At 43.4% G+C, this 24,157-nt stretch overlaps 2 protein-coding genes across 2 annotated transcripts in view; both read left to right on the top strand.

Moving 5' to 3' along the window:
* Positions 1-391, top strand: part of LOC113407994 (leukocyte cell-derived chemotaxin-2-like) — a 13,116-nt gene extending 12,725 nt beyond the window's left edge. The window contains exon 5 of the mRNA XM_029913389.1: positions 291-391. Coding sequence (XP_029769249.1) covers positions 291-391 — 101 coding nt within the window. The remainder of the gene's footprint in view (positions 1-290) is intronic.
* Positions 392-17,643: 17,252 nt separating this feature from the next.
* On the top strand, positions 17,644-22,821 carry LOC113408001 (leukocyte cell-derived chemotaxin-2-like). The gene is given in 4 exon segments (XM_029913410.1): positions 17,644-17,689; positions 20,529-20,628; positions 21,867-22,009; positions 22,655-22,821. Coding segments are annotated over 4 exon segments (456 nt in total).
* The last annotated feature ends 1,336 nt before the right edge of the window (positions 22,822-24,157 follow it).

Below are 24,157 nucleotides of genomic sequence, written 5' to 3'. Positions count from 1 at the left end.
TATGCAGTGGTTGTAAGCAGGCACAGGGCTGGTATCTCTCCCTCCAAAGAAGCGAGTACTGAAGGACGGGTTGGTAGTGGGGAGCAGGGAGCTGCCAAGGTATTTCTCAGACTATGTCAAACCTCAACATTCATCAGTCCAACAATGGCCTGCTTTTAAAGGAACAGCCGAACTATTGGTAGTGCCAGAAGTGCACTAACTTGTGTTTCAAGGTTTACCTTTGCTTTCTAACATTTAAAACTCCAAATTTAGTGAAATTTTACTAGCCCCATTTTTATTAAACTTTACAGGTTCAAATGTTTCTTTTGGGCCAGAGATCACCTGGCAAATTATACACGAAGAAAACAAAGTAGTTTTGGAGATTTCAGTGTGTAATGGAGCATGGGTGTGAGAAGGGAGGGGTATTTATATTTTTAATTAGAAAACGCCTTTTTCAAAGAACACCTACTAAAACCAAAATATTTAAAACATTGAACAAAAGCAAGCATGAAAATATTTAAGAGCCTATACACAGAAGTTAAATCTTTGACTTTGATGAGCTATGCTAATCTATACCAGCTGAGTGTCTGGCCTATGACTAATAAAACTGTGCCAGTCAATGTGCACCCCTTATATGCTCCTCTTCTACTTTTTAGTGCTCTCTCTTTTTGCATTTCTAAATGAGTACAGGTAATAAGAGAAGCAGGACAATCTCTTTATTCAGTTGAGAGGCAGAGAGAGTAGTAGAGTCTACACTTACCCGGTAGTTCGGCGGCAAGCAATCAAACTTCTGGGTTCGACTTATCGCGTCTTGTCTGGACACGATAAGTCGAACCCAGAAGTGCTCGCCGTCGACTCCGGTACTCCTGCTCGGCGAGAGGAGTACGCGAAGTCGACGGGGGAGCCTGCCTGCCGCGTCTGGACGGAGGTAAGTTCAAACTAAGGTACTTCGAACTTCAGCTACGTTATTCACGTAGCTGAAGTTGCGTACCTTAGTTCGAATTGGGGGGTTAGTGTAGACCTGCCCTAAGAGAACTGCTTATCCATAATGGGAAGAGAGGGGTAATATTTCTATTATCTTTTCATTGTAACTGAAGTTTATAGAATAGCCAGTAAAATCTCTTACACCCCATACCTGGCAGACCAGCTTTATATCCTGTATGTTCTAGTTCTTCTCCTCTCTGCTTTAAAAGGATGCATTTTACTTCATCTGCACCTAATTGAATCTGAATATTACACTGGTGGGGAAAAAACCTGACAGAATTTTGAGAATGTTCTCTTGTAAGAAGGCAGATCCCATAGCGACCTCCACTATGACCACGTATGCAGGGCTGTTAAGAAGGTACAGGGCTAGTATCTCTCTCTCCAAAGAAGTGAGTGCTGAAGGACCAGTAGGTAGGGGTGGGAATCAAGCACCTGTCAAGGTGTTTCTCATATGATGTCACACCTCAACATTCAGCAGTCCCACAATGGCCTGCTTTTAAAGGAACAGCAGAACTATTGCTGATGCCAAGAGTGCACTAACTTGTGTTTCAAGGTTTACCTTTGGTTTCTAACATTTAAAACTCCACATTAACAGTTTAGGGAAATTTTCCTAGGCCCATTTTTATTAATAATAAACTTTACAAGTTGAAATGTTTCTTTTGGGCCAGAGATCACCTTGCAAATTATACACAAAGAAAACAAACTAGTTTTGGAGATTTCAGTGTATAAAGGAGCAAGGATGTGAGAAGGGAGAGGTACTTATATGCTTTTCATTAGAAAAAAACCCTTTTCAAAGAACAGCTACTAAATCCAAAATATTTAAAACACTGTACAAAAGCAAGCATATTTAAGAGCCTTTTCTCCAAACCAGCCCCAATACTGTAATGACTGACGATACTTGCGGGGAGGAGGAAAAGATACAAGAGATCTGGAGTTCAGTTCAGATAAGCATCCAATAGCTCTAATGCTTGTCCAGATTCTCAGAACTTGTGGGCATCTATCATATCCCTTGCCTTCCTACAACATCCATTATTCATAGATTCATAGATTCTAGGACTGGAAGGGACCTTGAGAGGTCATCGAGTCCAGTCCCCTGCCCTCATGGCAGGACCAAATACTGTCTAGACCAGGGGTCGGCAACGTTCGGCACGCGGCTCACCAGGGTAAGCACCCTAGCGGGCCGGGCCAGTTTATTTACCTGCTGACGTGGCAGGTTCGGCCGATCGTGGCCCCCACTCACCGCGGTTTGTCGTCCTGGGCCAGTAGAGGAAGGGGAATAAGTTATACTTGTTTAGGGCACCTTTATACTGGTATAACTGCATCCACACTAGAGGTTGTACTGGTGTAACTATTTCAGTAAAAAAAAAAAAAAATCATACTCCTAACTGACATAGTTATACTGGTACGAAAATGGTGTGCATTCCAGGTGTTAGAGGCCAGTTTATTTATTGCCTTTAACTGCAAGAACAAGGAGCTGAAATTTGATCCACGCTTACTCTCATTCTGTCTTTCTGAAGATAATATCCATAATCAGTCATAACTTTTGTTGCTATCATACTCCCGGACATTGACTTGTAGAGGATTTCTATTGAGTGCTCAGGCCATCCAAATGAAAATATTTAGGCTCTGAGTCTTGCAAGGGCCTTTGTCAATGACCAGGGAGATGCCAGCAGTCAGGTATGCCAATCTAGCTGAATTGCCTTCTTACCTGCTGAACTATGATCAGGCTGTCCACACCTCTTAGCAGGCTTCTTCAGGGTAGCTGCCACTGTATACTATTTGTGCATCATGGGGATGGTGTTGTCCTGTTTTTTTTATTGCAAATTCTGATGGAGATTTGAGTGCGTGGGGTTAACCCTAATTAACTTCAAAACATTGACCTAGAAATCAGGTATGCAAATTTTGAGGATGTCTCTCACTAGCTTAACTAGCAGTTAGGGTTGTACTGAAAATTGGCCTAAAAGCACAGGAGGTGTGCCCCAACATTTTGAAAGGGTTACATACAAGAAGAACTTGATCTTCTCTAGTAAGCCTCTAGGGAAGGAGGTGTGGAGCTCCAGGTTGCACAAATCTTGTTATGAAACATGTATGGGAATGTGCTGATTAAAGCTGTGAGAAAGCTTTAAAGCTTTTTTTTTTTTTTTTTTTTTTTGGTTTCCTGGCCATTAAATTTTTTTTTGAACTTCTTAATTTTTTTATTTTCAAATAAAATTGAAGTAAATTTCCAAAGAAAATAATTTTGACTCACAAATTTAGTTCTAAAAATGTCAAAATGGAACTTGTTTTGGTAAAAAAAACAAAAAACAACTCTGTGAATTCATCATATGTTCCTGAAATGTTTCAGTCAACCCAAGTCTGCATTGTGGGGGGGTGAGGGGTGAGGAGTTGTGTCCACAAAGTTTGTTTTTTCCCAGGTCTAGTACTCATTTGTAGTTCAGATAAAAGAACAAAATGGGTGAAATGAAGAGGTGAGGAAATGTGTAGAATAAGAATTAATAATATGAAGAAATAAATATCATTATGGAGTCTCTTTCCTGTATAAGGAATAAATTCTGCCTTTAGATACATGTGCGGCACCCACTGAAGTAACTGCTGGGCATATCCAAGGCTGGAGTTTGGTCAGTAAGTAACTATGTCGGCACAGTACTTGCAACATGGCTTAGTCCTTGGAGATCCTTATAAAAGGCTGTCAATGGCCTGAAACATATCATCCCATTACCCTGCTGGTCAATAAGGTCAATACAATTCTGCTGGTGCCTCTGTTATTCGTTCCGTCTTGGTTCAATAAGAATACCAGTTCACACTCTCTCTCCTTAGAAGCTAGATCCTGCTCCTAGCATCAGGGCCAGCTCTAGGATTTTTGCTGCCCAAGGCAAAGACAATTTTGGCCGCCCCCCGCCCCCCGTTTTTTAATTACCCCACCCCCGGCCCCGCCTCAACTCCGCCCCTTCCCCCCAGGCAATCAAGCCTAGGAGGGAGGGGGAGAAGCGGCGCCTGAGCCACGGCTGCTCGGGATCTCCCCCTCCCTCCCAGGTTTGAGAGCCTGGGAGGGAGGGGGAGACTCCGAGTGGCAGCTGCGCGCGAAATGGCTGTTTTGCGTGCCGCGGCAGCTCGGGATCTCCCCCTCCCTCCCAGGTTTGAGAGCCTGGGAGGGAGGGCGAGTAGCGGCGCGCGAGCGGCAGCGGAGGTGAGCTAGGGCGGCTGGGGCACATTTTTAGGGGCGGCTTGTTTTGCTGGTGCCTAGAGCCGGCCCTGCCTAGCATCAATGTTATCCCTTTTGACCCAAGTGACTAGTCCAAGTTTCGGGACTTGGGGGATGTTCCAGTTGGAAGTAGAAATTGATAGGATCTGGTATTTTCTCTGATGCGGTTTTGTTTCTTTACAAATAATGTATAAAGTACTGTGTCTCTGAACACAGAAGGAATTGAATAGCAGGAAAGAGCAGGAGCACCCTTTTCAGCCAGCTCCCTGACCCAAGAAACCTTTCTCCATTTACAAGGGTCAGCCACTGCACTTTCAGATACGCCTTTACATAAGAACATTAGAATAGTCATACTGGCTCAGACCAAAGTTCCATCTAGCCCAGTATCCTGTCTTCCAACAGTGGCCAATGCCAGGTGCCCCAGAGGGAATGAACAAAACAGGCAATCATCAAGTGATCCATCCCCTATCACTCACTCCCAGCTGCTGGCAAACAGAGGCTAGGGACACCATCCCTGCCCATCCTTGCTAATAGCCATTGATGGACCTATCCTCCATGAATGTACCTAGTTCTTTTTTGAACCCTGTTATAGTCTTGTCCTTCACAACATCCGCTGGCAAGGAGTTCCATTGTTTGTTTTAAACCTGCTGCCTATTAATTTCATTTGGTGACCCCTAGTTCTTTAGGCACACGCTCTCTCTTTCATATTCCCAGTTTTGCCCCATACTGCACACCAGTCCAAAACAGTACTCAGGCAAAAGCTCCCTAGCGGTTTCCCACTGTCCTTTTGTCCTAGGTGGCAGTTTTATGTTTAACAAGGTTCCATCCAGCTCATAACAATACTTTATTCAGATATACTCCATTTATTTTTATGGACTCTTCGTGGAATAATATAATTTTTCAATGTGAGTATAGGTAGCAGAATCTGTCCCTTCGCAATTTAATATAGAAACAAACCTATAGAAATATTCTTGTGCTGAATGGAATGATGCTTCTTCAGCCATGTTATTACTATTTGCAGAAGAGGAAAAAAGTTACAATATTTGATACTCACAACAAATTAATCATATATGCCATGTCCATGATGAGTACACCTAGAAATCATATAACTGATGTATGGAAAAGAATAACATGCCTTTATCTACCCCCAGGAGAGTATAGTTCTCTGGTTTCACACTTTAATTGTATTTTTAAATCCTCTACAATTATTCAAAGAATCCAATTGAACTCCCAAGAGCATTTATTATTTCCTGCTAAAGTGATTATATAGAGAGATACTGTAGGTATAGGTACTATAGGATTATATAGGTATATAAGGGGTTAAATAAAGGTGCCACCGGACACTTTGTTGCTTTTTACAAAATAGGTTGTGTCTCATTTCCCAGCCAATCAGACATTATCAGGGAAATTTAAGGAGAGTCAGTTATCTTGATTGAGAACAGAGCCTTCTCTGCAGCGGTGTCCCAACAGGGCAGATAATAAAAAGTGTGGAAACGCCAAACCCTTTGGAAAAAGTACTTATGTGGTTTAGGAGAATGCAATGCAATTAATTTGTTTGGGGTGTTTTTAACAACTGAACAAGGGGCTTAAAAATAAAAAGGGGAGATTTCAAGGACAAATGGCAGATACCTTTCTCTGTACTCAGCAGTCTGTAGTTATCTTTCTGAAATCAGGAATTTAATTGGATGGAAGGTGGGAAGAGAATTTAAAGTAATTTGTAAAGCTACTTGGGCAGGCCTGCACACAGACAGACACCACACTTTTGGGGAGAAATTCAGCTAGTTAGCCAATTTTGTACTTCACAAGATGACCACTGAGTAATTGACCTTATTTTGGAAAAGTTGTGGGAAAATAGAACCTTATTTGAGAGTTTCAGGAAATGTTCTTCCTTGTCTCACCAGAAAATGGGACACCTCCTGCTCAGTTACATAAGTCTATCTTATGATACATCCAGCTATGATACACCATCAGAGTTAACATCAGGAAAAGCCATAGGGTACAGTCTGGAGCATGGCTGAATGTAAAAATAAGAAATCTTATAATAATGTGGTTAAACCACATTACAGGAAATTCAAGAAATGGAGAATGCTGAAGCATGAATAAGGCAAACTGAAGTTATTTTGGGAAGGGAGGGAATGTGACCTATTGTGATAGCCGGGGACTGAGAGCTAAGTTTGTATTCTTGGCTCTTCCTCTGCCAGGTGTATGCCTTTAGGGAGTCATTATTTCCCAGGCTGCTTAGCTGTAAAAAAATGAAAAATTAGGTTACATATAATTTTATGGGACTTTCAGACATGGTGGATGTGCTCTCAGCCCTCTTTCTTTCATGCCCCCTCTTTTACTTTTAAGTAGAATACATACTTTAGAAGAGACGATTTTGATATTATCTGATATAGGAATAATTGATCCAACCAACAAGTTTGTCTTCCAGAACTCTAAAAGAATTCCCATGCTTGATTCAGACCATTTTTCAAGTTTGTCCAGATCATATTGAATTTTAATCCTATCCTCAGTGGCGTAGCCAGGTGGAGGGAACAGGGGGAGCATAAAAAAAAAAGATGCCACCCGCTGCAGCGCTTTTACTGACGGGGCGGTGCTTTTACTCACCCGGTGGCACTCTGGGTCTTCGGCGGCACCTTGGTGGCGGGACCGTCAGTCGCTCCACGGGTCTTCGGTGGCATTTCCTTCAGTGCCGCTGAAGACACCCGGAGCGAGTGAGGGCCTGCCGTCGAAGTGCTGCCGAAGACCCGGAGCGCCGCCAGGTAATAATAATTAAAAAGGCACTAAGATGCTCAGTGGGGGAGTGGCCGCTGCCCTGCTCCCCCCCAGCTAGGCTACTGCCTATCCTCCAAAGCACTCACCACACCCCCCAGCTTGGTATCATCCACAAACTTTATAAGTGTACTCTTTGTGCCATTATCTAAATCACTGATGAAGATGCCGAACAAAACTGGACCCAGAACTGATTCCTGTGGGACCCCACTTGATATGCCCTTCCAGCATGACTGTGAACCACTGAGAACTACTCTCTGGGAACAGTTTTCCAGCCAGTTATGCACCCACCTTATAGTAGCTCCATCTAGGTTGTATTTCCTTAGTTTATTTATGAGAAGGTCATGTGAGACAGGATCAAAAGCCTTACTAAAGTCAAGATATACCACATCTACTCTTTCCCTCCTGTCCATAAGGCTTGTTACCCTGTCAAAGAAAGTTATTAGGCTGTTTTGAAAGGATTTGTTACTTATTTGTTACTTATCACCATATTATCTTCTAGGTGGCTACAAATGGATTGCTTAATTGTTTGCTCCATTATCTTTCTGGGTACTGAATGGGGATAGTGAAACTGCAAAGAAGGCATGAGTGCTTTGTGATCAATGAATGACAAGTATAAAAGCAAGCCTTAGGGAACTTTCTCTAACTTTCCCCTAGGCTAGTCAATGCAAGAGGTGGTTGTTGCTTCTCTGCAGCAGAACAAATGAAAGAAACACATGTCAGTTTCTCTGAAGCAGCTTGTTGTTTGAGAAGGAAATAAGAGAATAGGGCCGGGCCTTCTGATTATACTCCCCGGAGAAATGGAGATTACAATCAGGGGTGAAAGTAACTGAGGACACTTACCGGTACGGGGTGGGGCCTCGGGAGGAAAGGGTGGGGCTGGGGGGTCAGCATCCCCCAGCCAGCCCTTCCAGGCCACCTGTCCCGCACTGCCCGGGGCTCCCGTGTTGATTTAAAAGGTCCGGGGCTCTGCAGCAGCGTCCGGAGACCTGGGCCCTTTTAAATCGCTGGCCCCAGGGTAGCTGCTCCCTGTTCCCCTCCTCCCCGCTCGCCGGCGGCCGGGGTGGGGGGAGGAAGAGGCAGGGGTTAAAGCGCTGCAGGGTCCTTTGCCACGGCAGCACTTTAACGTTGCTACCCCTTCCTCCCGCTCATCGGCGGTCCTGCTGGTACGGACCCTACAAACAGGGCTGCCGACAGGGGAGGCAAAAGGGGCAGAGACATTAAAGCGCTTTAATGTGGTCTGGGTGTGGGCCGGTGCGGGTTATTACCGATACGGAGTACTGGCCCATACCGGCTCACTTTCACCCCTGGTTATAATAAAGTCAAATACGTTGCAGTTCCAGAATATATTACAGCTTCCTATGACTTATCACCAAATGTATTGGCTGGTAAACTGAACAACTAACGCAGCCTGCTGGTTCCTAATGAAAACTACAATAGAAGTAATTAGTGGTGCAATTATGCAAGTTTTTTGGACACCGTTTATTTAGTCCTCTATTAGTATTACAGTTCATCTCTGCTCACCTCTGTCCTAGCATTATTGGAAGTCTTGCAAGCTGCAAATCCCCAGCTCTGAGGGTCCGCTGCCTTGAGAGCCAGGGCTAGGAAAGCTGGTAAAGCAGAAAAAATATTTACGTGTGATCTCATGCAGCCGTCAGGCAGCTTCTCAACTTGCAGCTACAGAGGAATATACTTTTGTTTTCTGACTCTCTCTCAATGAGCTAAGCTGATATCTGAATAGATCACCTGATGGAAACCAACATCCATAACCTCCTATGACCTCATATGCGGCTCTTCTACTTCAGAGTGAAATAATGCCTTCAAATCCTTGACTGTCATCAATTAATTTGAATTGAAGGTGTAGGGTAGTCTCTGATCCTTAGCCTCAGTTGCTATACACTATTTGTATTGCAGTAGCAGCTGGGTTCCCTAGTCATTGAGCAGGACCCCACTGTGCCAGGTGCTGTACAAACATAAGCTAGAGAGAGTCCCTGCTCCAATCAGTTTATGATCTATTGAAGCACAGGAATCCTTTTAGAGATCTGTAAGGGAAACTTTTTTGTAGGATCATTTACTCTTATGACAAAAAATATCGAAATGTTGTCTTCTGAACAGTGTATTCTACTGAAAGGGAAAAAAAACCCACCATTCTGTTTACATTAAAGCAAAGAGGTGCAGAGCTATTAGTTTGTGGGGCGCACACAAGCAACATGTATTGGAAAGTGACACATTATAACACAGATTACTAATGAAATTCTAGCATCCTCCTCTAAACTCCATTAGTTGCACAGCAAACATTTTCTATAACATTTCTCTCCTGTTTAAGACTAGAAAATTTGTTTCAGTTTCCTATATTCCATTTGTTTTTAAGTTGCTGCAGGACCCTGGGGACAGGTATGTGCAGGGAATCCTAGGAACAAAATACGGGGCTGTGACATATATGGCCATGGATATTATGGAGCTCTAAGGTAGCATACAAAGGGCACTATTTGTGTGTGGAACGGGTGTTTTGTTTGTTCATTGTTATTGTTAAAATAATGAAATGTTCACTAAGAAGAAAAAAGTCTGAGTTTAGCCATCATTTATAGCACTCAGGGCTTCTGAAATGTGTTAGAAGGACACCACTGCTAAGCAATTCGCTAAACAAAGAACCGTGGCAATGTCCTTCCAATGTGCACTAATCTCTCATATAATAGAATCACACTGAGAATGGGAGAGTCCTCTCCTTGACCCATTCAGACCTTGGCTCCTTATTGTTGAGGCTGCCAAGGAGGGGCCTTAAGTATCTTAGTGGCACTTCCAAGGATTTTTGTGAAGGGGGCAGGACATTTGCCGACTAGGAACTGGACTCAGACCACCAAATGATTGTATATGCAGTTCTTTGTTGCTCTAGACATGGACAGGACAGAACTAGTTAAGAAATAACATTTAAATAGTCTCACTTCCACACACTTGAGTGACCCCAGTCCCCAGCTCATGGATCATATGCTCAGCTGGTGTAGGTCAGCCTAGCTGCAATGAAGTCACTGGAGTTATGTTGCTTTACACCAATGGACGGTCCAGTGTTCTTTTGAGCCTTGTAAGTGAATTGACAGCCTGCAGCACCAGGAAACTAGTGAAAGATTTTAAGAGTAGAGCTGGTCAAAACATTGCTATCAAGTGATGCCTCAGTGATGCCTCTGTGTCACCTGCTACCTCGAAACTGCTGCAGCCCAGCTCCATATGCCCACTCAAAGCAGCCTCAGTCAGCCCAGCCCTGTCCACTACCTCGGCTCAGCATGGCCCACTGCCTCAAAGCCACCTCAGCTCACCCCACAGCTTTAGCTCTGTGCTGTTTCTTCAGAGATCGAGAAACCCTTTCCCCTTGCTCACCCACAGATGGCAGCAGAGAGCTTCTACCTCTCTGGAGCCTCTGTCTAGCTCAGTGGTTCCCAAACTTTAACAGCCCGCGAACCCCTTTCACTAAATTGTGAAATCTCGTGAACCCCCTCCTAAAAATTAATATTTTCAGGGATTTAAGTTTAAATTTCCTCAGTGTGATGGATGCCCCAACTGCTGGGCCCGGAATCTATGAACCTCTGAAAAATATTTGTAATTGAAACTTTTTGTAATGAACATAGAAAAACCAGAAACCAAAAATGTTTCTGTAAAATGTTTTTTTGGCTTTTGTTTTTAAAAAAAATGGTTTCGAATAAAAATAAATTCATTTTTGGTTTTCAAAAATCAGAAAGTGTTTCATGAAAACAGTTTTTGAAAATGGACCATTTTTCCGTTTCAGTTTTTTGTAAATTTTTCTTGGGGAATTTTGAAAAATGTGAAAAAAATTCAAAACTTTCTGTGAAAAATGCTTGGTATTTTTCACCCACCTCTAGTTTCAGGTGAGGTTGTGGCTGGTGGTAACAAGGAGGGCTGTGGTTCTGGCTGTAGATGAGATTTGGCAAATTCCTGGGGCTCGGGCTGGGGTTCAGGCTGCCGGCTCCCCTGCTGACAGGGGCAGGGCTCGGGCTGCTGGCCCCAATTGCCGGGCCCTGCTCTCCCTGGGGCTCAGGCTGCCAGCCCTGCGCGGAGCGCTGTGGTTCGGGCTGCCGGCTCCCCCACTGACCGCCGGGACTCGGCCTGCCTGCCCCAACTGCCCGGCCCCCGCTCTCCCTGGGGCTCGGGCTGCCGGCTCCCCCGCTGACAGGGGAGGGCTGGGGCTGCCGGCTCAAACTGCCCGCTCTCCACGAGGCTCGGGCTGCCAGCTCCTTGGCTGACGGGGGAGGGCTCGGGCTGACGGCTTCCCCGCTGACAGGGGAGGGTTCGGGCTCGGGCTGCCTGCTCAAACTGCCCGGCCCCGCTCTCCCTGGGGCTCGGGCTGTCTGCCCTGCAACTGGGTCCCAGCAGAGTCCTCTGGCCGCCATTAATGAAATTTTTCTTTCGAACCCCCTGAAATGTTCTGCGAACCCCCAGGGGTTCGCAAACCCCACTTTGGGAACCACTGGTCTAGTTCGAGTTCTAAAGCACCTCTGGGCTGTTCTTTGCCCTAGTCACACACAGGTGTCGACAGCCAGCTCCCTCCCTCTAGGGCTTCAGGCCTCAGAGTATAAACAGGGCTTCTGATTTTCAATTTTAATCAACATACAGAGATTTAAAAAGGGAAATTGGAATTTAGCAACGTAGGGCTGGAAGGGACCTTGAGAGATCATCAAGTTGAGCCCCCTGCACTGACACAGGACCACACAAACCTCGACCATCACTGACACGTGTTTGTCCAACTTGTTCTTAAAAACTTGCAATGATGGGAGTTCACTATAATCCCCTGATCCTTTTCAGCAGTACTACAAGTAGCCACTTATTCACCCTTTTGTAGTTGGGCATTTGATTTTTCCTTTGTAAGTGTAGCACTTTGCTCATCTTGACTGCACTTCATTTTGTTAATTTGAGACCTATTCTCTAATTTGTCAAGGTTGTTTTCATTTCTAAATCCTGTCCTCCAAAATGTTTGCAACCCCTCCCAGCTTGATGTCATCCACACATTTTATAAGCACATTCCCTTATCCACGTTATTAATGAAATATTGAATTGTACCAGATCCAGGACTGACTCTGGCAAGTTCCCACTATAGACTCAGTTTGACAGTGAGCCACTGATAACTATTCTTTGAGTACAGCCTTTCAACCAGTTTTGATCCACCTCATAGTAATTTCATGCAGGCCACATTTCCCTAGTTTGAGTATGAGAATGTCCCATGGGACTGTGTCAAAATCCTTACTAAAAGCAAGATACATTATATTGACTGTTTCTCCCCCACCCACTAGGTAACCTTTGGAAGAAGGACATGAAGTTGATTTGGCATGATTTGCTCTTGATAAATCTGTGCTGGCTATTCCTTAAAACCCTATTATCCTGTAGGTGCTTACAAATTGATTGTTTAATAATTTGTTCCAGTACTTTTTGTATTAGCAAAGTTACACTGTCTAGTTCCTTGGATCCTCTGTTCCCCTTTTAAAGAGAGTTCTCCTTTTTTCAGTCCTCTGGGACCTCACCATCCTCTGTGAGTTCTCAAAGATAATTGCTAATGGTTCCAAGATTGCTTCAGTTGGTTCCTTAAGTAGCCTAGGATGGATTTCATCAGACCCTGCTTATCAAAATATTCTTTACCCTGTTCTTTCCCTAGGTTGGCTTGTGTTCCTTGCACCTTGTTGTTAATGTTACTTTGTTGAGTATCTGGTCACCATTAACTTTTTAGTGAAGACTAAAGCACTATAGGTATTGAACCCCTCAGTCTTCTTGATGTCAGTTATTAGCTCTCATTCCTTGCTAAGTAGAGGCCTATAGTTTCTTTCATGTTTCTCTTACTCCTAATGTATTTAAAGAACCTTTCCTTACTGCTTTTATATCCCTTGCTAGCATTGATTCCACTTTTTCTAGGATTCCTTTTTGATTTTCAGGTCATTAAAGAGCTCCTGATGAAGCCATATTGGCCTCTTCCTATTCCTTCTATCTTTCCTTTCCATCAGGGTACTTTGCAATTATTCCTTTAATATTATCTCCTTGAGAAACTGCCTGCTTTCTTCAACTCATTTGTCCCTTCAGATTGTCTTCCCGTGGGACCTTACTGTCCAGATTTCCGAGTTTGCTAAGGCCTACCTTTTTTATTATTATTATTTTTTAAAGGCGACCGTCCTTATTCTGCTGTTTTCACTCCTTCTCTTCCTTAGAATCATGACATCTATCATTGAATTATCACTTTCATCCAAACTGCCTTCCACCTTCAGATTCGCAACCAATTCCTCCCTGTTGGTCAAGGATCAAGGCTAAAATGGCTGTCTCCTTGGTTACTTCCTCCACTTTCTAAAACAGAAAGTTATCTTCAATACATTCCAAGAAATTATTGGAAATTTTGTTTTGCTGTATTATTTTTCCAACAGATGCCTCAGTAATTAAAATTCCCCATTACTACCAGGTCTTTTGTTTCCAATATTTTAATTATCTGCTTTAGAAATGCCTCCTCCACCTCCTCTTTCTGATTTGGTGCAGACCCTTACCATAACATCACCCCTAACATCCCCCTTTTATCTTTACCCAGAGACTTTCAACTGGTCTGCCTCTCACCTCCTTCTGGACCTCAAAACAAGTGTACATATTCTTGATGTGTAACGCAACACCTCCTCCCTTTATTCCCTGCCTGCCTTTCCTAAAAAAAGCTATCTTGCTTTATTCCAATATTCCAATCACAAGATTTATCCCACCAAGTCTCTGTGAAGCTAATTAAGAAGCTAATTTAGCTTCGGTAATAATACTTCTAGTTGTTCCTGTTTATTACCCATACTCCTTACATTAGTCCAGGGGTCGGCAACGTTTGGCACGCGGCTCGCCAGGGTAAGCACCCTAGCGGGCCGGGCCAGTCTATTTACCTGCTGACGCGGCAGGTTCGGCCGATCGCGGCCCCCACTGGCCGCGGTTTGCCGTCCTGGGCCAATGGGGGTGGCGGGAAGCGGCGCGGGTGAGGGATGTGCTGGCCACGTCTTCCCGCCGCCCCTATTCGCCCGGGACGGTGAACCGCAGCCAGTGGGGGCCACGATCGGCCAAACCTGCTGCGTCAGCAGGTAAATAAACTAGCCCGGTCCACTAGGGTGCTTACCCTGGCGAGCCGCGTTCCAAACATTGCCGACCCCTGCATTAGTCTATAGATATCTAAGATACTGAGCAGTTTCCCCCACTGATTCCCTCTTGTTGCTCTTATGTCCCTATTGTAATTTTCCATGCCCCCCCCCAAAACCTAGCCCTCTGTTAAGGTTGCCTTTTTAATGCTTACTTGTGGTCTTTTGTCACCTGCCCCCTTTGAACCTAGTTTAAAGCTCTCCTCACTAGATCGGAGAGTCAGGGCGCAAAGATGCTCTTCCCCTTCTTGGTCAGGTGGACCCCATCTTTTCTCAGCAGTGCTCCTTCCCAGAACAGCATCCAACGGTTGAGGAAGCCAAAACCCTTCTGTCAACACCATCTGCGAAGCCATGCATTCATCTCCAGGATGCACATATCCCTGCCTGGGTCTTTATCCTCAACAGAAAGGATGGGCTGGAATTCCACCTGTGCCTGACTCCTTCACCCTCACTCCCAGAGCCCCGTAGTCACTGATGATCTGATATGGGTCATACCTGACAGTATCATTAGCACTTACATGGATGACAAGCACAGGGCAGTGGTCAGAGGGACAGTTGAGCCTCAGCAACCTTCCCATAACATCTCCGTTGTGGGCTCCAGGAAGGCGACATACCTCCCTGAGACATCATGTCAGGTCGGCAGATTAATGACTGTGTCCCACTCACAAGGAAGTCCCCAACCAACAGAACCTTAAGCCTCCTCCTCTTGGGTGTGGTGGCAGTGAGCCTCCCACAGCCTTGGGGGCAGATGACACTTCCTTCAGACCTCATCCATTGGGATCTGCTCCTCACCTCCTGTTGCCGGTGCAGCATACTGTGATGGATGGGGGACCCGGGTGGGGGGTGGAGCACTGTCTACTGCCTGAAGTGACCAAGAGCCACCTCCTCCCCATAGAGCAACAAGTTCTCCTTCCTCCTCTGGTGCCGCTGTAGCCATTGATAGTTGGCTAGCATCCTGCGCCCCAGATATTTCCAGGTGTGTCCTGTGAATGGAGTCCTCGTGCTCCCAAACTCTGCAGATGAGCCAACTCCTCCTAGAGCTTTCTTGCCTGCTTCCTGAGGGATTCCACCAACATACACCTCTCATACCGGGTGGTCTCCAGCATGGCTTTCATCAGCAGGGACATGCAGGCTGCAAACACCAGAAAAGGTGACTTGATCTAAGAGCTTGTCTCCATAAAGCTATGTAAGGTGGATTATGGGGTGTGATTTCTAAAGCACATTAACATGTTGTACATTAATTGGTCCATGTAGACCCTGCTGGTGCACACTAAAGGTTCCCTTCTGTGCTTTAACTTAGTACTCTTTGAAACAGTACTAAATTAAGATGCATTAGGGAACATTACAAAGAGACTACTCACTACAGAATGCAATGTACATACACACACACACACACATACACACACACAGACACACATTATTCATTATTGTCTATACAAAGAGAAAGTTCTGAAAAACCCTGATATTGGGGCAGCTACTGAAAACTCAAAACCAGCTCAATATAAATCCCCAAAAATGAAATTAATAAATGCCTCAAAACTATGAAGGGTTGTTTCTGGAGGTTGCAATGAGGTCAATAGTTCTCAGCTTTACAACAGTTAATAGTTGATGACACCCCTAACTGCTGTCAAACAAATCTCTTCATGACAAAATGTAGTGCAAAATATAAAATGAAATTCTACTTTGGAAAGTGGCTAAGTAAATATGCAACCTTCTTACTTCACAATTCTGCTCCCTTGGCTTCTTCAGAACTGCTTATTTCAGTGATTATTTCCCACCAGGGCTTTTTACTCCTGTTAGCCCTAGACTGACAGCTACCTATAAGAGACTGAACTGAATTCTAGCCTACTTGTGTACCAACAGAACTGTTTACTAAGTTTCATTCACTCATACTTATAAAAAGCCACTAACAGAACTGAATAAGGACAGAACAAGTATTACTGAGGCATAATCTGGTGACCATGAGTTGTATCTTTCCAACTCAGGGCAGAATCTGGCCTACAGATTTTTAACTGGTGATGATATACAAGACTGCAGTTTAAATTTCATGTTTGCAAATTTCACCTGTGATCTGGGGTTAAGAAACAGCTTTCACAGTTGAACAAATTTAGTATTTGAGCCCCACCAACTTTTGTTTTTAAGTGACTTTGATCATGTGTTTTTAGATTCAGGACATACAGAGTCTGTTACTGTTAGAGTCAGACACTTACCCATGGTCAAAGAACAGTCACATTTACCACAGCCACCTTAACATTCAGCTACAAGACATATGTGTTTAACATTTTCATTCAGCTGCACAGTTATGCAGTGCTCCCTTTCCCACACTAATTATGTTGTCTGTTAAACTACAGTCTCTCAGGGTCAGGGACCTTGTCCTGTTACCTACATTTACAGCATCTAGTAAAGAGATAATGCAATTAATAAGGCTGGTCTAGATCCTTGGCCATTTTGCACAGTCCTGGAAGCACAAAGGATATAGAAACCTGTCTTAAAGAGCCGGGTAGGAAATACTCTTGCATAGAGACAGAGACAACACTGCAAATAAATACAGGTCATGTCTTTCTCAATCTCATAATTACACAAACTTCAAGGATAAACTATTTTATTGCCCTAATAATAAGAACGTAAATGAAAAAAAAACAAACCTCAAATTCTTTGGTTCTATCAGAGAAGCTAACAATAATGTGACAGATTGTGAAAAAAAATTCTTTAGGGCTACTTTTCAAAACCACCAGCTAATAGCTGCTGCCACGGAATAAGGTAGAACAATAGCTTGAGCCCTGCTCTTCAAACAACCACATTTGGTGATCCCTATGCTTCAAGAACTCCATTGGGAAAGGAGAAAGGTAATTAATTACTTCATATCACCATGCAGCCACCATCAGCTGCTCCACACAGTATACTTGTCAGTGCCACTGCGCCACTGGAAAGGAAGAACACCTGGCAGGCTGGGATAATGGCATTTTCCCTCTGAAAGCCTCAGAACATCTATGGAATTTTTAAGTGCGAGTTTATACTAATCCACCCAGCATTTAACTTTGCCTGTTACATTCTCTGTGATCCCATTGGAAGGGTTATAATGAGCACATCAAGGGAAGGAAATAGTGGGTATAGGAGCTGCAAAGTAAGAGACACATATTGGTTATGCATAAAAGACCCAACGTTTGGTTCATCTTCTCTACTTTGGATCCACAGGGCCTAGGCAATGTATTCTTGGTACCCTTCCCTTTTCTGCAGTTCTCTTCATCTCATCAAATGTAGCAGGGAAGACATGTCACAACTGTGGCTGCCCAAGAGCTATGCAATTTCTCAGGCTGTTGTTCCATTTCCGTCAGTTTTTATGTGGCAAGGGGCTAATTACTACATTTCACAACTGGACATATCAGTGGTTATGTTTTTTCTTAACATCCAGGTTGCCTAATCTGTGAATACTGCCCTCCATAGTTCTAAACTCCGATATGCCAGGCACACAGACTAAGCCATTCCAGAACACATAAATAACACACAGACACTGTACATCATAACTTCAACTCGAGCAGAGAACTCTGGCGAAACGGCTGTAACATGTTCCCACTCAAAGTGATTGTTTTTATTGCCTTGGTTTCCATTGGTAAGTTAAGATTACTATTTCATGTATTTTCGTGAGGGTTTAACAGACTTTTTAGCAGAAGCTTGAATATCAGCTAAATATCCTTGCATCAAAATCCATCCTGATTTATTTAGTTTTTGAAGAGTTATTGTAACATATCATATTTTAATGAACTATTGATTAATAATATAAAAAGCACCCATGTGCATCTATTTTATCAACTATTTGGTGTGATTACTATAACTCACTATGTGATTTAAAGAAATGCCATGAAAATTGCAAAGTTAAGGTGGTTTTAAATTACTCTTAATAGGTCTGAAAACGAGAGTACATACAAACAACCAAATTACTAACTTTGCTTGGTTTCTAGGTGCCTTTGTAATGCAATTGCTACTGTACAGCAACAAGTCACATTGAGCATTGAATCTTCAAGGTTTGGAGATATATGACCTAATTCTGACCTCCCTTACACCCGCGTAATTTCACGTATTACAACCAGAACGAGATCAGAATCAGGCCCAGAGTCTCTACCTTGTCTGCACTAGGCTTTTTCTACTTAAGACTTCATAGAGTTGATTCTATTGTGGCAGCTGCATCAGTGGTATAGAATCATAGAATATCAGGGTTGGAAGGGACCTCAGGAGGTCATCCAGTCCAATCCCCTGCTCAAAGCAGGACCAATCCCCAACTAAATCTTCCCAGCCAGGGCTTTGTCAAGCCTGAACCTAAAAACCTCTAAGGAAGGAGATTCCACCATCTCCCTAGGTAACCCATTCCAGTGCTTCACCACCCTCCTAGTGAAAAAGTTTTTCCCTAATATCCAACCTAGACCTCCCCCACTGCAACTTGAGACCAATACTCCTCGTTCTGTAGACTCAGTGGTGGGGAATGAGAGTTTAAACCAGACAACTGTTGCTATAGCCTTTGTAACCATCCTGTCATCTGGATCCACCCTGGATGAATTAGATAATAGAATGGAAAAAGCCCAGTGACTGGTCTACACCATCTGGTCTGCTGTTCCTACCACTAGTGGAAATAACCATGGGAAATATAAAGAGAAATCTAACGTAGATGGAGCCTCTTCTTTTGAAAACTGGGGCTGGGAGAAACCAGAGCCAAAGAAGGTTTGGTGAAGCAGTCAAAGGTTTGTTCTAAGGACCATATTTCCAATGTAAGAAAATTCTTATCCTAGCTAGAAAGAAAAAAAAACATATTTCAAGTTCTATATTATTTTGATATCCAGATGCTATGAAAGTCTAAAAACTCCTCTGTTTATACTGCATGTAGATTTATATGCTAAATTCAGACTGCAGCATGTTGAGTAGCCCTTCCTTCCCCAAAATTAACATAATACACATGGAAAAGAAACCTTTGCTGGGGTTCAACATAATACCGGGACTCACTTTTACAAGTTTAGCATGTATTGATTCCAGTCTGTCAACCAGGCCTCCTACCTCCCACTGAAGTTGAACTTCTGAGGCTCCTGTTACTGCTTAGAGCTGCACCAGTTCTCTGAATGCCCAGCTTTGGAACATGGTGCTGGCTGCGGCTGACACCAGCTAGCACTTACAGGAGCATGAGACTATGTCTCCTGTAAAGATAATCCTATTGAAGAAACCAACCAGGGAAAGGGAGAGCAAAGTACTCTGAGGAATGCATCCGTTACTCTCCATAATCTTCTGAGTTCTGGGTTCTGGGTTTTCCATCTCTAAATAGACAGCCTGTGTAATAGCAAGGCCTGTGTAATAGCAACGGAAACACCACTACTGATATAAGTATCTACCAATGAATATAGAGCTTTTCTACATAAAGAGATTTTGTAGGAACAGAGGAAAGAGTGTCAAATTCACACCACTCTTTGATAATTTTACCTCTGTCAACACACATAAACAAGTGAAGAAGACAATAGGTTCACTTTTCCTCAATAAACTCAGGTAACTTGCTTTTCTTTTTGGCCTGGCACAGAACCTGATCTAGAGTCCATTGAAGTCCATGAATGGGCTCCAGGGAAGTTTAGATGAAGGCTGTATAGAAGCAGGGACTTGCAGCTGCTCACTTCTCACCTAGCATTAATGGAACTCTTGCAAGCTGCAAATCCCCAGCTCCGCGGGTCAACTGTGTTGAGCGTCAGCGCTAGGAAAGCTGGAAAAGCAGAAAAGTTATTTATGTGAACTCTCATGCTGCACTTGGCAGATTCTCAACTTGCAGCTACAGAGGACTATTCTTTTGTTTTCTGAATCCGTCAGTGATCTAAACTGACATCTGAATAGATTGGCATAATAGAAAGCCAACATCCATGGCATCCTACAACCCCATATGCGTACACTCTTCTACTTCAGAGTGAAATAATGCCCTCAAATTCTTGACTGTCATCAATAAATTTGCACTGAAGGTGGAGGGTAGTGTCTGATCCTTAGCCTCACTTACGGTACACTATTTGTATTGCAGTAGCACCTAGGTGCCCTAGTTATGGGCCAGGAACCCCACTGTGCCAGGTGCTGTACAAACACAATAAACCCTTTTAGAGTTCTGTCAGGAAAACTTGTTGGTAGGATCAGTTATTCCTATCACACACACACACACAAAAATCATTTTCTTCTGAACAGTGTATTCGACTTAAAAGAAAAAAACAACCATTTTGCTTACATTAAAGCAAAGAAATGCATAGCCATTAGTTTGTGAGTCACACAAGCAATGTGTATTGGAAAGGGACACATTATAACACAGATTTCTAATGAAATTCTAGCATCCACCTTTATTAACTCCATTAGTTGCACAGCAAACATTTTATATAAACATTTCTGTCCTGTTTAAGGCTAGAAAATTTGCTTCACTTTTGTATATTCCATTTCTTTTCAAGTTGCTGCAGGACCATGGGGACAGATATGTGCTGGGAATCCTAGGAACAAAGTAAGGGGCTGTGACAAATTTGGCTGTGGATATTATGGCGCTCCAAGGTAGTATATTGAGAGCACTTTTTCTGTGTGTGTGGAACGGGTGTTTTGTTTGTTCATTATTGTTGCTAAAATAATGAAATGTTCACTAAGAACAAAAACTTCTGAATTTAGCCATCATTTATAGCACTCACGGCTTCGGAAGTCTGTCAGAAGGACACCACTGCTCGGCAATTCGCTGAACATGAACCGTGGCAATGTCCTTCCAATGTGCATTAATCTCTTATATGATAGAATTACACTGAGAATGGGGGGAAGGTGGGGTACTGAGAATGGGAGAGCTCTGATTGAGAACGGAGAGAGATTTGCAATTATTACAACTGGACTGGGAACCTCAAACTCTTCTATCGTCATTGCAGAAAATACACAACTAAACTAACAATGGTAGCTGTAGCCCCTGTGTTGCTTTAAAAATCTACATCAGAGGTTCTCAAACTGTGGTCCGTGGACCACCAGTGGTCCGCAAGCTGCATTCAGGTGGTCCGCGGATAGTTCCGGCTAAGGTGCGCCCCTGGGTTCCCGCTAAGGTGCGCCGCACACAAGAGAATGAAGGGCCACCCTCCTAATTAGTGGCGCCGCGCAGGCGTGGTTCCACTAATTAGGTGCCTGGACCCTGGAGAAGACGCATATGTAAGGTGAGGTGGTGGCCTTGCAGGGGAATAGGGGGTAGGTGGGAGGGAGCAATGGGGTGAGAAGAGTTGGTGGGGGGAAATTTGGGACGTGCAGGGCTGTGGCGGCCAGAGAAAGAGGCGACTTTCTCCAGCTCCAGGGCTGTGGCTGCCAGGGAGAGATGACCCTGCTTCCCAGCCTCAGCTCTGTGGCTGCTGCAGTGGGGGGGAGAGGAAGAGACACCCCCCCTTCCCAGCCCCAGCTCAGGGGCTGCCGCGGCAGGGGAGAGAGGGCACATCCATCGCATTAGAAAGGTAAGATTACTGATATTAAAATATGAGTTGTGTGCTTTTATTTGTAGAACAAAAAAAATGTTAATTATTATAAAGGGTTTTTAAAAATATAGCGCTTTTATCCAAAGTGCTTTACAATAGTTAGCTCACGGTAGAAACAACATTTGGAAAGATCATTAAGGGGTCCGCCGAGACCCTCAGCAATTTTCACATGGTCCGCGGGGAAAAAAAAATTGAGAACCGCTGATCTACATGGTGTATCTAGTATCAGGCTTTAAGGCTAATGAATATGTAAATCAGCATTGTCTCATTACTTGCACATTTACACATTTTCAGAAGTAGAGGAAAAAAGCACCGGGGAGTGGACGTAATATGCAGAGACGGATCAACAGTGTATGCACCTTTTAGTGGCACAATTGGGGGACGAGTTAACCCCTATAGCAAGAATAATGCCATTAATAATGGCCTCCTCCTCCGTGGATCAGGTAACTGAAGCTATCACATATAAATCTTTGATCAACTTTAAATATTAGTCATTAAATACATTCACCTTCCATTCTTAACCAACTGGAGAGCTATGGAAGAAGCACAACCTAAACAAATTTAAGCAAAAGAACTGTATTGAGTAGGCCAAGGCTTGTGTTTCACTTAGAAGAGTCTGGTCCTGTATTTAAATCCAAGTACAATTCATTCACTCTTAAAAACATAACGGGCCAAGTTCTCCATCAACAGGACCAGCAGCACACTCCTTTGCCCTATACCTCTCCACCCACTTAGAAAATGGGAGAACAACGAGGATCTAAAGTGAGGGAAACAAAGAGGAAAAAGGGCGCAAGGGAAGGGGGAGCATGAAAACAAGAAGCTTGAAATATACTGTAGTTTGGGTCCATAAGAAAAAAATTCTTCACCTTTTTCCTCCCTCCACAAATTGCCCCGATAATCCCAATTTCATAAATGCTGTTGGCCGGACTGCACTAGTGCTGCCGGCACTGCTAGCACCAATGGCAGTATGAGACTGGAAGACAATCTTCAAATTTCCATAGTTCAACCAGCCAAGGCGATCAGATGATGATCAACTTTGATGTTTCTTTTCTCCCCCCTAATTTTTTTTTTCCTCCTCTACCCTCAAGGTTTCTGCATACATATGTTCTACATCAGGCCAGTTCGATACAGTGGTCGGATCAACAAGGGACAAAAAATTGGAGTAATGCTGCCAATGCAAAGAGTATATCGTGGTATGACATCCCATGTTCACGTCCAGAACTGTAACCGCTCAAATCCCACTCGCAATTTATAAACGAAAATGTACATTCAATGGAAATGTACAAAATCCCAAATAAAATCATCTAAGCAAACAAAAGCAAATTTCTTCTCCTCCTCCACAGACTGTATGTAGTCCATGGGAAAGGAAAAGACATTTTACACATTCAGCAAAATAAAAATGCATATGTCAGCCACAATAGCTAGCCACATGTCTCACAAGCAGTTTAGCATGCTGGTGCTTATTTGCCAATGACATTGTAATCTCGTGCTCAGCAATAAACTATGCCAAACCAACCTGTCCATCCGCAACCTTTTTTATATCGATATTCGTTTTAATATTGTATCTTTGTCGAATACGTAAACTAGGATCTCTTCATTACATGCAGGGACTCTTGATGTGAACTCTTTAAGAAGAGAAGTGCTCTCTCTTTTTGCATTTCTAAATGAGTCCAAGTAATAAGAGAAGCAGGACAACCTCTTTATTCAGTTCAAAGGTAGAGAGAGTAGTAGAGTCTAAGAGAATTGCTTATGGGAAGAGAGGGGTAATATTTCTATTATCTTTTCATTTTAACTGAAGTTTATAGAATAGCCCATAAAAATCTCTAACACTCCATATGTGGCAGAGAGAATTCATATCCTGTGTGTTCTAGCATATCTCCCCTGTGCTTTAAAAGGATGCATTTTACTTCATCTGCACCTAATTGGATCTGAACGTTACACTGGGGGGGGGGGGGAAACTGACAGACTTTTGAGAACGTTGTCCCACAAGAAAGCAGATCCTATAGCGGCCCACACCATGCCCAACTATGCAGTGGTTGTAAGCAGGCACAGGGCTGGTATCTCTCCCTCCAAAGAAGCGAGTACTGAAGGACGGGTTGGTAGTGGGGAGCAGGGAGCTGCCAAGGTATTTCTCAGACTATGTCAAACCTCAACATTCATCAGTCCAACAATGGCCTGCTTTTAAAGGAACAGCCGAACTATTGGTAGTGCCAGAAGTGCACTAACTTGTGCTTACCTTTGCTTTCTAACAAAAGGTTTACCTTTGCTTTCTAACATTTAAAACTCCAAATTTAGTGAAATTTTACTAACCCCATTTTTATTAAACTTTACAAGTTCAAATGTTTCTTTTGGGCCAGAGATCACCTGGCAAATTATACACGAAGAAAACAAAGTAGTTTGGAGCATGGGTGTGAGAAGGGAGGGATATTTATATTTTTAATTAGAAAACGCCTTTTTCAAAGAACACCTACTAAAACCAAAATATTTAAAACATTGAACAAAAGCAAGCATGAAAATATTTAAGAGCCTATAGAGAAATTAAATCTTTGACTTTGATGAGCTATGCTAATCTATACCAGCTGAGTGTCTGG

Source organism: Terrapene carolina, unplaced genomic scaffold (assembly GCF_002925995.2).
Source record: "Terrapene carolina triunguis isolate 2854851 unplaced genomic scaffold, T_m_triunguis-2.0 Scaffold629, whole genome shotgun sequence".
Lineage (NCBI taxonomy): Eukaryota > Metazoa > Chordata > Testudines > Emydidae > Terrapene > Terrapene triunguis.
Note: the sequence above shows the minus strand (reverse complement) of the source record. Positions and strands in the feature narration are given on the sequence as shown.